This window comes from Ovis aries, chromosome 3, assembly GCF_016772045.2.
Source record: "Ovis aries strain OAR_USU_Benz2616 breed Rambouillet chromosome 3, ARS-UI_Ramb_v3.0, whole genome shotgun sequence".
NCBI classification, from domain to species: Eukaryota; Metazoa; Chordata; class Mammalia; order Artiodactyla; family Bovidae; genus Ovis; species Ovis aries.
Window position 1 is genome coordinate 97239862 of NC_056056.1, and position 15328 is coordinate 97255189.

A 15328-nucleotide genomic window follows, 5' to 3' on the forward strand; every position below is an offset into this window, starting at 1 on the left:
CGGGCTCTAACCGGGGATTATCCCTGGGGGCATAAAGAAGTGAAAAAGCTCCCCGCAGAGGAAACAGGCGTTCCCAGTCTGGCAGGAAGAGAGGGAAAGGCGAAGTTCACGAGCCACGATTGGTCGCGCCTGGTCGCGCCTCCTATGACGTCAGAGACAGAAACCAATGGGAGTCCAAGGTCAGCCTCGCGGGAAGACGGCGAGGGAGGCCGGTAGAAGTTAGTGTAAATACGGTGGGTGGTGTTATGAACGGAGAAGGTGATGGCATCCCACTCCAGTACTCTTACCTGGAAAATCCCATGGACGGAAAAGCCTGGTAGGCTACAGTCCATGGGGTCGCGAAGAGTCGGACACGACTGAGCGACCTCACTTTCATTTTTCATTTTCATGCATTGGAGAAGGAAATGGCAACTCCAGTGTTCTTGCCTGGAGAATCCCGGGGACGGCGGAGCCTGGTGGGCTGTCGTCTATGGGGTCGCATAGAGTCGGACACGACTGAGGCGACTTAGCAGCAGCAGCAGCAGCAGCAGCAGTGTTCTGAAAGCTTCTTGGTTGTGTTTTTCGAACCTTTTTAGTGTTTGTTTCCTAATCTTCCTCCAATATGATTTAAGGCCAAAGGCTTTAATTCCCTGGAACCCAGCGCCTGGCCCATAGTAGACACTCAAATATTTGTTCCCGAAATAATACTCGGAATGAACCTACTCACACCTGAAAGTAAGGGCAACCGAGAAGTGCCAGGGACACAGCCGCACGTTTGTTTAGTTTCCCTAGCTGTGAAATGAGAATTAAGCCCCTCACACTGTTGTGAAGATGGAGCCAAAGTAGGGCAAATCCCTCCCGTGTTACCTCTGGCTACCTGGAAATGTGGCTACCGGTTCTTGTTTTTCTTTTTTCCCCTGTGGTTTTCAGGATTTAACCTGATGTCTCAAGCTCTTCATCAGCAAAAACGTTTTATGGCAGGTAAGGCCTGTGCTTTTTATTTTTTTCCTCGTATTTTCCAGTTTAAAACTAGAAGTACTTCCCTGGTTAAAACTAAATCCTTCAAGCTAACTCTTGGTGCCTCTGAAACAAACGTTTCAGGATAGAAGGAGTATCCCCAGGGCAGAAGAATAAAATCACGAGTCAGAGAGGAGGAAGTATTGGTAAAGTTCCAGCACCCTCCCCACTCCAGGGGAAGGAGAGACAGGGTCTTTGGTAATGCCTGCCCTCACTCCATCCGAGGAAGAGTCTTAGAGAGAAGAGCCTCTGAAAACAGGTGGTCTGCTGTGTTTTAATCAGTTTCTGATGCAGAAATAGGGCGGGGGATAATTTGCCTTTCTAACGATTTTTGAGATGCTGTTTCTAATGTGTACAGGCAGAAGGGCCACCTGAAAGAGACTTCTGCCACATTGAAGCACGGAAGCTACAGGCATTTGACCTGCAAGCCAGGGAGACACCATGATTGGAGGCTTCAAGCCAGGCTTGACAGCACCTAAACCACAAGACTGAAAACCAAACCCCAGAGGGGACAAAGAGCACCTCTGAATTCGTGCGGGACCAGAGATGTGAGGACCAGACATCTGCTTCTCCTCGTCCTGGCACCTTACACATTTCCTAACCAGACACAGTCCTGAGGAAGAGCGCTGGCCTCCCGTGATAAGATTATTGTCACTGGCAGCTAAGTGGGGCTTAAAGTAGAAATAAAGTTCCATTTGTTCCACATTTGAGTTTGTAGACTGAAGTTTATTCTTACTACAACAGTATTATCTGTATTGTATAGTAACTGAAAATGCTCAGGTTTTATTATGAGAATTTCCCCTTCCTCAGAGATCATGAGGTTTTCATTAACATTATTTGGGGCCTATAGTTGACAAGAACAAAGCTGAGGAAAACTAACAAACACTGCCCTGCTTGGCGTCGTCACCTCACTGGTTATGAGCTCCTCTGGAACAGAGTCCACCACCCCACCCGGACACCCTGCCTTGGCCCTAGCAACACACTGCATACGCTGAGTAAATATTCAGTGTCTATTGAATGAATGAACCATGAACAAGATATATAATGAGAACCTGGGACGTTGATTTCTCTTATTAGCAGTATAATACTAAGAATTCAGTTGTATCTATTCAATGCTTAATTTTCATTAATGTTTTAGGCCATCTTTTTCACACTCTATAGAATAACTTGTTTAGTATGGACCAAAGGGATATTTAATAAGGATAATAAATGACTTCCCTGGTGGTACAGTGGATGGGAATCTGCCTGCCAATGCAGGGTTCACAGGTTTGATCCTTGGTCTGGAAAGATGCCACATGCTGCAAGCAACTAAGGCCTTTGTTCCACAGCTACTAAGCCCATACTCCAGAGCTCGTGGGATGCAACTGCTGAGCCCATGTGCTGCAATTACTGAAGCCCATGAGCTTAGAGCTGGTGCTCCACAAGAGAAGCCACCACAGTGAGAAGCTCACACACCACAACTAGAGAATAGCCTCTGCTTGCTGCAACCAGAGAAAGCCTTTGTGCAGCAAGGAAGACCCAGCACAGCCAAAAATAAATATCAGAAATGAAGTTAATTGATAATTCCTTTGAAAACTTTATATTCTTAAATATGATTAATCAAGACAACATGCTGCTGCTGCTGCTAAGTCGCTTCAGTTTTGTCCGACTCTTTGCGACCCCATAGACGGCAGCCCACCAGGCTCTGCCGTCCCTGGGATTCTCCAGGCAAGAACACTGGAGTAGGTTGCCATTTCCTTCTCCAATGCATAAAAGTGAAAGTGAAGTTGCTCAATCGTGTCCGACTCTTCGACCCCATGGACTGCCGCCCACCAGGCTCCTCCCTCCACGGGATTTTCCAGGCAAGAGTACTCGAGTGGGGTGCCATTGCCTTCTCTGCAAGACAACATGAGGAGTATAGAATTAGCCAGGTGCAGATCTTTGCATGTTTATGGATTAGTTTCATAGAGCTGCCAGACATGTGAAATAGACTTCTCAAAAACTTCAGGAAGAAGGTTTGTAGATGGAATAACGTGCACGTGTGGAGTTTGCCATTTTAAGAATCTTATGACAAATTTCTTCAAAAAGGAAATAACTATTTCTGAATTATCTTCTTTTGCTCCTCTTTGTTAACACATCTTCACTCCTAGATTGTTTAAAGCAGAAGACAAATGTTCCGTAAACTATTTCAACCAACAGAGCTTAATTCTATGTATAAAAAATTCTGCCGTGGTGTTGAGTTCTTATCCTTGCTCTGTTCTTGCTCTGTGGAATGTAGGGGAAGTCTTTCACTTTGTGTCTGTTAATTCCTGTGTACAGTGTAGAAATCAGTAGTGCCTACTTCATGAGGATATTGCTTAAATGAGGCCACCACGGTAAGCCCCTTAGCCCTGTGTCTGGCTGGCAGTCAGTAGCTATCACCTCTGCCCCTGGCGGAGCACTGAAACGAAACAGTAGATTCTAGGCCAGGTGGGCCGTGATGAGCTGATGGCCAGCCACACATTCTCCATGGGCCTGGGCAAAACGAGATGGATGAAAGCTCAGGTGGAGCCAGCTCCCTGGCTCCTCCAGACCTGCACTTGCCCTTGAAGCACAGGTAGCTGTACACTCTGGAAACCCCTTACCCACCTGGAGGCTGGGCCAGTGATGCTGGATCCACAGGGTCAGGACTGAAACTCTGTCTGGGCCTGGTGGGATGTGTGTGGCCGGCCAGAAGGGAAGGACGTAAGTGGTCACAGAAAATTAATTCCTGATAATTCTTTATTTGCTTCATTTGACTTTTGGGGGGGTCATTTGTTTTTCTCCCTTTGAAACAAGGCTGGAGAGTAGTAGCTGGTATCTGCGTCTAGATTGGGGACGACATCTTTGTTTTATTCTCCAGGGGCTGGAGGAAAGCTGAGGTCTTGGGGGCCTCTTAAAGTCAGGAAAATCATTGAGAAAATTGGGCTTTTTACATGCTGATAATTGCGCAGTGACGGCCCTAGAGGGAATTTTCTTTTTCTCTGTGGAACTGGAGTTTGACTATATATTGAAGAGAGGCCCATGGATTCATCCTAACCTAGGACTCTGTGCTATCCCCAAAGGGATAGCTACCGATGGGCGTTCCTGAAGGAGTGGGTAAATAGTCCAGGACTCCCTGCCTCAGTAAGGACACCCTGCGAATTCACCGCCCCTGGGGCTCGCGGCTAGCTGTGGGCCTGGGGCGGGCGGCGGGCGGCTCGTGCCCGGCAGTCCATTTCAGCCCTACCGGGGCCACCAGCCGCCATCCACTCACTCCTCCAGTCCAACTACGTCAGGTGGCCGTGCGGTCCAGCCTTTCCTAGGATGGAGGGATGGGTGGATTCACTTGTTCGGTCAGCAAGTACACTGCCCAGCGCCGTCGCGGTGCTAGAAATAGGGCGGCGAGCGTGTCCAGCAGGCCCGGGGGAGGAGAAAGCGCGGCCCCGGCAGCTGCAGCCTTGCCGCGTTACCGACCCCGCCCAGGGCTCGGCAGGCTCCGCTCGTGCGCCGCAGAGATCTGCGCGTCTCCCCGCCCATCGCCCCCGCGAGCCCCGAGGCAGGCGCTCCAGGCCCCCCAAATCCGGGGCATCCGAGGCCAGAGGGGCGCCCCCTCCTGCGACCCGGCCCGGGGCGGGGTCTGCAGCCGACGCGGGGCTCAGGCCGGACGGGGAGCGGCGCTCCCGCCCCGGCCACCCACGTGACGGGAAGCGGCGGGGCTGGGCCGGGCCGGAGCCGGAGCCGGGGCCGGGGCCGGGGCCCAGGGGCGCGGGGCCCGGAGCGGCCGGAGCGCGGCCGGTGAGCGGGCCCAGCGGCGGGGCGGAGACGTGAAGGGGGTTAGGGGGCGGCGGGTACGAGCAGGTGCGCGCGGGCAGGTGGCGAGGAGGGGACTGCGGCCGAGCGGGGGGTGGGCGCGCAGCGCGGGGACCGGGCGGGTGTGCGGCGTGCGCGTGTTCGGGGCTGGGAAGACCCGAGACCGCGTCCGGGTTTGAGTGAGCTGTTCTGGGGGGAGGAGCCCAGCAGGACGACGCCCCGCGACCCCTGCCCCTCCACGCGAGTATGCGATCGTTTCGTCGCTATGGTTGACATTTCCTGGAGCTCCTGGGATTTGAGAACGCAAATTCCGGGCCACATTCGGGCCCGACTGTCTGGCCTGAACTGGGAGACCCGGCAGGGGTGTGTGATGGGAGGCGGGGATTCCTCGCCGTCGTTCCGCCCTGGGACGCAGGTGCTATGGAAGTTGGCTTCTCCTCTGCCCGCCTTATGTGTTTTAAGAGGTGGCTTTCAAGACAGAAGCTGCCACCTCTGGTTGCTCGCACCTGCCATCACTCCCGCCAAAGGCTTCGGGTGACCATTAAACCACCCACCCCCGCCCCGCCCCAGGCCCTAGCTGGCTGCAGGAAATGGGGTTTCACACAGCTCTTCATGCACATAGGCCGTATTGAGTTCAGGGGTCCCAACCTGTCGGATCAGGGTTCCCTCCTTGTGCAAGTGCCCGGAGAGGACAGAAAGTCGTGGAGACAGTGGTGGCAGGTGGAGACCCGGGGAGAACGTGTGTGGAGGGTCCACCGCGGTGTGAGCCGGCAGCCCGGCCCGGAGCTCACGGCTGGAGGGGCCACCGAGCCCGCTGCCTCTCCTCTGGGCTCCCTTCTCTGCTGGTCAGCAGGAAACTCCAGCCTTATGGTCTGATAGGAAGGAAGAGCTGGACAGCTGCTTCCTTTTCTTTTTCCTTCCACTTCTGCCAGCCTTGCTGCCTCCGCGGTCACTGAAGCGGCCTCTCTGGTGTATGACCTTCCCAAGCCGGGTTCTTCGCTTAACAGGGGCTGAGCCGCTCTGTGGTGGGAGTGGGGGGATGGAGTTGTGGGTTCAAACCCTGCCCCTGCCCCTTCTAACTGGGAGCCCTGGGCATTCACTGGACGTTCTGAGCCTCAATTTTCTCAATCAAAACCGGAGAGATATGAGAAAAGATACATGCAGTGCATTAAGAGAGTGCATGTAGCACAGAGCCTGGCACTTAGTAGGCGCTAGATAAATTACAGTTAGTAAACAGAAGCGGTCATGGGGCCGGAGCTGTCTGGGCTCTGAAGCGGGTGGGCTCGGCTTTGAGTAATTGGTAACCAGGTGAGGGCTTGCCTCTGCAGTTAGACCCCTCCTGGACTCTGAACTCCAGAGTGCACATTTTCTGTGCACATTTTACAGAGACCTGGAGGGACAGGTGTAGTGGCCCTCACCTGCAGGTCCGTCCTCTGCCCCTTCTCTTCCAGTCGACATTGAGCCTCAGTCCTCTGGTCCTGGAGGCAGCTTGCCCTCCACGTCAGGCTCCCAGGACGCTTCAGCCTCTGCCTAACCCTCCAGTGACAGGGGTTTGCCTGAGGTCCTTTTCTCCTTCAGGCAGATCCAGTAGACAAGTTTTAAAAGCACAGAGATCAGTGTTTTAAAAACGCTAACCTTTCCAGGCCTGATTTGCAGCTAAGCGTTCTGTTCTTACACAAAACATATGGCTTATTCCTTCATGCTAATATTAAAATTTTGTGATCCTTTAAAAAAACTCGAGGAAATTTTCCTTAATGGGTTAAGCATCTTCATCTTGGCCTGAGCCCAGTTCTCATTAGAAATACATTAAAGTAATCATTTGTGGTGGCCAGGTGTTTGGAGACTGCCCAAGAATTTGGCCCGTACTTTACAACTCATCTCTTCTGTGGCAAACCTGACCCGTTTTTCTTTATTTAAAAACGCTGTACTACTAAATGAAGGCAGAAGTAGCAAGTTAATTTGGGGCTACCTGAGTGAGCTGAAATGCCTCATGCAGAAGGGCAGGAGGAGTCACTGAGTGTGCTGTGAAATCTTGCAGGTGATTTGAGGTCAGGATCTTGTCTTGATGGTCAGGTAGCTTTGTTGAGGAAATAACATTCAGGAAAAAGAAGATGTAAAAGGGGGGCAATTGCCTAGAATCCAGAAGGCCCTCAATAATTCTTAACAGCTGTTTGAAAGTCCAGGATTGAGGAAGATGTTACAAAGGCAATGCCCTGGAGACCCAGACCACCCTCCTACTCCCCAACCCCTGCTCCTGGCCCACCTACCCTGCCCTCCTCAGATACCCTACATTGTTTGCAACTGTTGCTGTTGCTCTTACAGGATTCATAGGATAGGTATATAGACACACACATGTGCATGTATGTGTATACAGGTGGTGTGTATAAATGGTGTATCTGTGTATGTATACATACACTTGCGTGTGTGCTCAGTTGCTCAGTCCTGTCCGACTCTTTTGTGACCCCGTGGACTGTAGCCTGCCAGGCTCCTCTGTCCATGGGATTTCCCAGGGAAGAATACTGGAGCAGGTTGCCATTTCCTCCTCCAGGGGATCTTCCCAACCCAGGGATCCAACTCGCTTCTCCTGTATTGGCAGGCAGGTTCTTTACCACTGAGTCACCTGGGAAGCCCAACTTTAGGTAGAGGGTCCTTTTTAAAATGCAGGTAAGAATTCATCTTTAGTGGATTCATAGAAGGAGCCTCCTGTTACAGGGCTGTGATACCCATCGATGGGTCTTTACCTCTAGAGTGATGCCTCTCTGGTGCACACACAGCTGTGTGGGGCTCTGAAGGGCTTGTTTCATTTTAAAGGATTGGTGTAATTCTCAAATGATTCTTTGCAGACGCATAGGACGCCACGCCCATCTCAAGGCTATTCTCATATCATGTGCACATTGTGTGACAGGAGGTGACTGTCCTTTGGTTCAAGAAAAATAATAATTGCTATTATTTTTGGCTGCGCCTCTCAGGGGATCTTAGTTCTCTGGCCAGGGATCAAACCCGTGTCTCCTGCACTGACAGCTCAGGATCTTAACCACTGGACCACCAGGGAAGTCCTCCAAAAAATAAACATTGGTGAGGCTCCCATTTCAATCAATGGCACTTTGTCATAGCATTATTTTAGGATATATTTATTTCTGTCTTGGATCAGGAGTCTCTCTCTCTCTATATATATATATATATATTTTTTTTTTTTTTCCTTTCTGTATAATTTTATCTTTGGCTATGCTGGGTCTTTGTTGCTGCACGGGCTCTTCTCTAGTGTGCCAAGCGGGCTTCCCGTGGTGGTGGCTTCTTTTGTGGAGCACAGGCTCTAGGACACGCAGACGTCAGTAGCTGTGGCTCCAGGCTCAGCAGTTGTGGCGCACGGGCTTAGTTGCTCCACAGCATGTGGGATCCTCCCAGCCCAGGAATTGAACTCGTATCTCCAGCATTGGCAGGCATATTCTGTGCCACTGAACCACCAGGGAAGTCCTTTCCCTTTCTTTAATCTTGTGACCTTGAGTCTATTAGCCAGTTTCTGCATCTACATAATCGGTCTACTTCAAACATTGCCTTTATTCCGTATTTATACTTTGCGTGGTAACCTTTAATGCAGCCTGACCTTGATGAGGTTTAATTCAGAGAGAACGCAGAGGGAAGCCAGGCCCAGAGTAACATAGCATGCAGCTCCAGCTGCCTGTGGAAAGAAGTGGAGGCATTTGTGTGGCCAGGGTAGCAGAGGCTGAGTGGAGGTCGGGAAATAAGAGGCTGGGGCCCTGAAAGGTGCCCACACTGCCCCTTGCAGGGCTTCTGACCCTGCTGGACCATTCCCCATCTTTCAGTAACCTGAGTTGTATGAGAATATTCAGACCTTGTAAGTATGGATTCAGATAAACTAAGCTCTGGATTTAGATGAACTAAGAAATGACAAGTTAATCATTCACATGGGTTGTAAATGTTTCCGTGAAGTGAGACTGTAAACAAGGAACATGCATTGTATGACTCCTGCCAGGCTTATTGAGGAGTTCCCCAGTGGCTCAGTGGTAAAGAACCCTCCTGCAATGCAGCTGACGAAGGTTTGATCCCTGGGTTGGGAAGATCCCCTGGAGAAGGGAATAGCAACTCACTGCACTACCCTTGCCTGGGAAATCCCATGAACATAGGAGCCTGGTAGGCTACAGTTCATGGGGCTGCAAAGACATGATTGAGCATGCGTGCACACGAAGCTTATTTAACCAAGGCTCTGTGTCTATTATGTTTCCAGGGTAAGCTGGTTTGGGGAAATGAGTAGGGTTTTTTATAAATATTTTTAAATTAATATTTTATATATTGAAAAGAACATTTACAGTTCACATGAGATGTAGAGAGTGGCAATAAAAGCAACTCAGCATAGGGAAACAGACATGACTAATACCTTTGAGATCAGCTTCTGCCCACTCACATCCTATCCCCCTTGGGTTTCTGTTCTTTATTCCCTTACTTTTCTTTATGATCTCACTATGTTGGGCTGAAACTCTAAATAGTACATTAGTTGGAACTTCCATGTTTCTGCATCTTACAAGGCCTGAAGTATCAGGCCAAATATAGCATCCACAGCTCCCCTTTCCAGGGAGGTTTACCGAGTCATGGGTGGGCCTCAGTGCATCCCCTCACTGCTGTGTGATGCTCCATCCGTCCATTGTGGCATTTCCATTTCCTCCCAGTTGCAAACAGGACGGCTGCTAGCTTCCTTGCTCACGTCCTGCTGAACATCAGTGAGGCCAAAAGGAGAATCCCTGGCTCCCCAGTTGCCAAGGGCTTCCTCCGTCACCCAGTGGTCTGAGCAGCCCAGAAGCCTCCACCAGCAGCAGAGGCATGCTCATGAATCCGGATTCTTGCAAACCCCCAGGGTCATCAGACTTGGGAGGTGTTGTCCCTTTGATGGGTATGAAATGAAGTCTGCTTGTAGCTACAGTTTGCAATTACAGGTGGTTCTGCAGGTTGATCTCTCCCCCATGGCTGTTAACCATCGTGTTTTCTCTTCTGAATTTGAGCCCTTTGTCTGAGATGGCTATCACAGATTTTTCTCCCAGTCTGGGCCTTGCCTATTCATTTCCCTAGTGGTGTCTTTCAGTGGACACACTTTTAAATTTCTATAAAATCCTGTTTACCAGCTTTTTCTCTTTAGGTTAGTGCTTTTTGTAACCTAAGAAATCTTTATGTACCCCAAGATCCCAAACATGTTTTCCTATCTTTTCTTCTAGAAGATTGGTAGTTTTAGCTTTTGTTTTTAAAATAACTTGATCCATCTCAAATTAATTTTTATATTAAGAGATGATATGAGGTAGGGATAACTGAGGTTAATTGGAAGATCCCCTGGAGAAGGGAATGGCTACCCACCCCAGTATTCTTACCTGGAGAATTCCATGAACAGGGGAGTCTATCAGGTTACAGTCTATTGGGTCGCAGAGTCAGACACGACTGAGCTGCTAACACTTTGACTTTTCACTTTCAAGGTTAACCACATGTTCCAGCAGCCATTGATTGAAATGACTTGATTTTTTCCCCACTGAATTGCAATTGTGCCTTTGTTTCTGTTGCTTCTGATTTGTGAAACCAGAGTCCTTTCCAGAGGAAGAAGTAAGAAGCCCAAGCTTCAAGTTTGGGACAGTGTGTCTTCCAGTGGGAGTAATCCATTAACTGACCTTCTCACAAATTTGCTAAGTACCTCAACTCGCCACCTGCAAGCCTTGGAGATTCGAGGCACATCTTTACTGCTCCGTGCCAACAGATTTATTCTGGGAGCCAAACACGATGCTGGGACAGTGTGCATGCCTCAGAGAGAAGACGAAGAAGGCAATGGCAGCCCACTCCAGTACTCTTGCCTGGAAAATCCCACGGATGGAGGAGCCTGAAGGGCTGCAGTCCATGGGGTCGCTGAGGGTCAGACATGACTGAGCGACTTCACTTTCACTTTTCACTTTCTTGCATTGGAGAAGGAGATGGCAACCCACTCCAGTGTTCTTGCCTGGAGAATCCCAGGGACGGGGGAGCCTGGTGGGCTGCCGTCTATGGGGTCACACAGAGTCGGACATGACTGAAGTGACTTAGCAGCAGCAGCAGCAGAGAGAAGAATGTGAGGGAATTGGGGGTGTGGTCCCTGCTTCTGACTCCCATGAGATCCAAGTTGCAGGAGTGAACCCCACCGTGGAGCTGTGCCCCACTGTTCACTTAGACATCGAGTCAGGTGGCTGGTGGGGTTTGGGGGCACAGCGGTGGCGATCATTTTTGTCTTTTTCCAAAATGTTTGTCTTGTGTTATCTGTGGGTGAGTAGACGTGCTCTTCTTCTACCCAGAGGTTTGTTTCTGAAGATCAATGTAGGGAGATTCCGTATATAATAAGTCTCAGCTCTGTTGAGAGTTGAATATCCATTGGAAGGACTGCTGCTGAAGCGCCAATACTTTGGCCACCTGATGTGAAGAGCCGACTCATTGGGAAAGACCCTGATGCTGGGAGAGATTAAAGGCAACAGAAGAGGGCAGCAGAGGATGAGATAGTTAGAAAGCATCACCGACTCAATGAACATGAGATTGAGCAAACTCAGAGAGAGAGTGGAGGACAGGGGAGCCTGGCATGCTGCAGTCCTTGGGTTCAAAGAGAGTCAGACTTGACTTAGCGGCTGAATGACTGTTGAAGGCACGTGTGTGCTCTCCTGCCAGGGTCTCTGTTTGCCTGTGGGAGAAGGCCAAGTCAGAAGTCTTTCTTTCAGTGTTTTTCACAAGTGTCAAATGATTTCCTTTCTCTGAAGTTACAACTGGGAATGACGTTTATTTGTCACGCCTGGAAACGGTTCTGTCCGTCCCTCGTTCCTCTAACCTCCCTTTCCTTTCCCGTCCCTCAGAGCCGCCGCCAACATGATGAGCACCAAGGCCTTCACCCTGGTCCCTGCCATCGAGCGGGAGCAGCTGCTGGGCGACCGGGACCGGGGGTCGCTGGAGTGTGTGGAGTGCTGCGGCCGGAACCTCTACGTGGGCACCAGCGACTGCTTCGTGTACCACTTCCTGCTGGAGGAGAAGACCTTGCCCAGCGGGTCGGCCACGTACACAGCCACCAGGCAGCTGCACAGACACCTGGGTTTCAAGAAGGCAGTGAGCGAGCTGCGGGCCGCGTCGGCCCTCAGCCGGCTGCTGGTGCTGTGCGACGGCTGCATCAGCCTGGTCCACATGCTGAGCCTGGAGCCCGTGCCCTCGGGCGCCCGCATCAAGGGGGCCACGGCCTTCGCCTTGAATGAGAACCCGGTGAGCGGGGACCCCTTCTGTGTGGAGGTGTGCATCATCTCAGTCAAGCGCAGGACCATCCAGGTCTTCTTGGTGTACGAGGACCGCGTCCAGATTGTCAGGGAGGTGTCTACACCGGAGCAGCCGCTGGCCGTGGCCGTGGACGGCCACTTCCTGTGCCTGGCCCTCACCACCCAGTACATCATCCTCAACTACAGCACGGGCGCCGCCCAGGACCTGTTCCCGTTCTGCAGCGAGGAGAGGCGGCCCATCGTCAAGAGGATCGGGAGACAGGAGTTCCTTCTGGCGGGCCCTGGGGGACTGGGTGAGCAGGGCGCCCAGGCGCCTCCACTAACCTTGCCACTCTGCCCAGTCTCTCCACCTTCTGTCCTTGCATTCATGCTGAGGTTGGAGAGGGAGTTTGTGGTTGTGAAAAGCAGACACTCGTGGACTGTGTTTGGCAACACTGAGGCAACAGACAAACAACCGCACGCCCAGTGTCTGCTCAGTTTTCATTAGATTGTTTTATGAGTGTGGGTTTCATGGCGCAAAAATAGGCCAGTCATAGCATCACCTATTTTGTGCCAAAGTAGAGCCTGAGGAACTTCCCAAGTGGCTCAGTGGTGAAGAACCTGCCTGTGAATACAGGAGGCCCAGGAGATGCAGGTTTGGTCAGGAAGATCCTGGAGAAGGGAATGGCGACCCGCTCCAGTATCCTTGCCTGGGGGATCCCATGGACAGAGGAGCCTGGTGGGCTGCAGTCCTTGGGGTCGCAAAGAATCGGACACGACCCAGCACAGTACAAAGCAGAGCCTGAAGATGGCTCCAGAGAGAATTCCTATAAGGCGATACGTGCAAAAATAAGAATCTGTAAGACTTCCTTATAGGATTTTCCACCTGGTCTGTGTTTTTTCTCCATTCTAAAAAGGAGTTGGGGGAGCTCATTTCTAGATATTTTGAAGAGTGGAGGCTCCAAGGTCATGGCCCTGATTTTCTCTTATTGACTACAGTTCCATCCTACCAAAAAGCATCTAGTTTTGTCGCTAGCTTCTTGGAAGGGCTTTCATTGTTTCCTGTGGCCTTTCTAGTTCTAGGCGTCACCTCCTGAGAGTCATAGCTGGCCGCATTGCTGATGGTCGTAGGCATGGATGACACCGTGTCAGGCAGAGCTTTGTTTCCTGCAAGCTGGGAATTAGGATGATAGGTTTTCCAAATCAACTGTGATTTGTTTGCTTGTCTGTATATATCCGCACACCTGGTTCAGGAGTCAGAAAAGTCAGACAGGACTTAAGGACTGAAGAGCAGCAGCAGTTAGTGCTTGAAGTACGAAGTAGATAAACCGTCAGTGAATATGGATGTTATCATTGACAGACCCTCAACAGCAGACTGTCTTGAATTGTAGAGTTAGTTGCACCCCTGTATCAGAGAGAACATGGAACCAGAGTTATACCTGAACTCTCTGTGCGCGAGTTCCGCATGGGACATCTCGTTGAGTGGCCCGCATACAATAGGTGCTCAATAAGTATCTGAACGAATGCGGTCAGTGTGGAGTGAATGTCTAGGGAAAAGCTGGTGCTTAGAGATGCAAACCCATGGGAGGACTGGATGTGGCAGAAAGCTTGTGAAGCTGCTTAAATTGCGCGGATTTCTCTCTTCCCCACGTGTGAGGACACGAGCAGCGTACACCTTCACGTGGGTGCGTGTCCACTTGTTTTGGTTTGTTTACTTCGTTTTTGCTTGTTTCTTTGTACGGCTGTGCTGGGTTTTCGTTGCTGCACGGGCTTTTCTCTAGTTGCAGTGAGCGGGGGCGACTCTCTAATTGCCGTTCGCTGGCTCCTCACTGTGGTGGCTTCTCCTGTTGCAGAACGCGTGCTCTAGAGCGTGTGGGTCTCGGTAGTTAGACCGTGTGAGCTTAGCTGCTCCAAGGCATGTAGGATCTTCCCGGATTGGGGGTGAAACCCTGTCTCTTGCATTGGTAGGTGGATTTTTTACCACTTGAGGCACCAGGGAAGACCCATGCGCACGTTTTTTAACCTTATGTTTAATTCAGTTCAATTCAGTCACTCAATTATGTCCAACTCTTTGCAACCCCATGGACTGCAGCACACCAGGCTTCCCTGTCCATCACCAACTCCTAGAGCTTGCTCAGACTCGTGTCCATAGATTTGGTGATGCCATCCAACCATCTCATCCCCTGTCGTCCCCTTCTCCTCCTGCCTTCAATCTTTCCCAGTACCAGGATCTTTTTAAATGAGTCAGTTCTTTGCATTAGGTGGCCGAAATATTGGAGCTTCAGCTTCAGCATCAGTCCTTCAAATGAATATTCAGGACTGACTTCCTTTAGAATTGACTGGCTGGATATCCTTGCAGTTCAAGGGACTTTCAAGAGTCTTCTCCAATACCACAGTTCAAAAGCATCAATTCTTTGGCAGTCAGCTTTCTTTATAGTCCAACTCTCATATCCATACATAACCACTGGAAAAACTATAGCCTTGACTAGACGGACCTTTGTTATTTCTGCTTTTTAATGTGCTGTCTAAGTTGCTCATAGCTTTTCTTCCAGGGAACAAGCATCTTTAAATTTTATGTTTAATTAGAAGGAGGTATAAGGTGGACATTCTCGGGAGAGAGGTTCCCTTCATTAGAACAGATACGAGGGTCTTCTGTCCATGCAGCCTGGTATATCATCTCTCCCATCCTGAAATGTAATGAAGGGGACAGGTATTCCATGTCCAAACACCTCTGCAGAAAACAGGCAACAAAACGCAGCTCTCTGAAGCCCCCCGGCGCTTCCTGTTTTCCCAGGCATGTTTGCCACTGTGGCTGGGATCTCTCAGCGGGCACCTGTTCGCTGGTCAGAGAATGTGATCGGGGCGGCTGTCTGCTTCCCGTACGTCGTCGCCCTGGATGACGAGTTCATCACCGTGCACAGCATGCTGGATCAGCAGCAGAAGCAGACCCTGCCCTTCAAGGAAGGCCACATCCTCCAGGATTTTGAAGGTACAAGTTTCCACCGAATCTTTAGGTCTTTTGTGATGGTATTTCTTCACTAAATGCTATTAAGGAACCACTGGGAACATGGCCTCTTGCCGAGCACAGAAATTCCGTAGGCAATGGTGATAGTCTCTGAGCTGCAGGGGCACAGAGATTAAAGGGAAATAGGCATTTTAAAAAATAGCTACAACATTTGAGAGCTTGACAGCAACAAATAAGGCCAGCTAGGAGAACAGAGTAGGAAGTATTTCCTAACCGTGCCAGGGAGGGCTTCCTGCAGGAGGTGGCATTTGAGCCAAACTTTTGAGGA

General features: G+C 50.6%; 1 protein-coding gene and 1 long non-coding RNA gene across 4 annotated transcripts in view; both read left to right on the top strand.

Annotated features, from left to right (window-relative positions):
- Positions 1 to 214: 214 nt before the first annotated feature.
- LOC105612334 (uncharacterized) lies at positions 215 to 1701 on the top strand. Its single transcript, XR_001038941.3, has 3 exons — positions 215 to 316; positions 910 to 960; positions 1355 to 1701. It is a non-coding gene; the product is annotated as an uncharacterized LOC105612334 (long non-coding RNA).
- Positions 1702 to 4687: 2986 nt separating this feature from the next.
- Positions 4688 to 15328, top strand: part of TGFBRAP1 (transforming growth factor beta receptor associated protein 1) — a 31309-nt gene continuing 20668 nt past the window's right edge. For 2 of the 3 annotated variants that reach the window (XM_027967035.3, XM_042246355.2), the window contains exons 1-3: positions 4688 to 4770; positions 11649 to 12349; positions 14830 to 15024. In XM_027967035.3, the coding sequence (XP_027822836.1) occupies positions 11662 to 12349; positions 14830 to 15024 (883 nt within the window). In that variant the 5' untranslated portion in view covers positions 4688 to 4770; positions 11649 to 11661. Of the gene's footprint in view, positions 4834 to 11648; positions 12350 to 14829; positions 15025 to 15328 lie in introns of all 3 variants that reach the window. The other variant, XM_042246354.2, reaches the window with a different exon arrangement.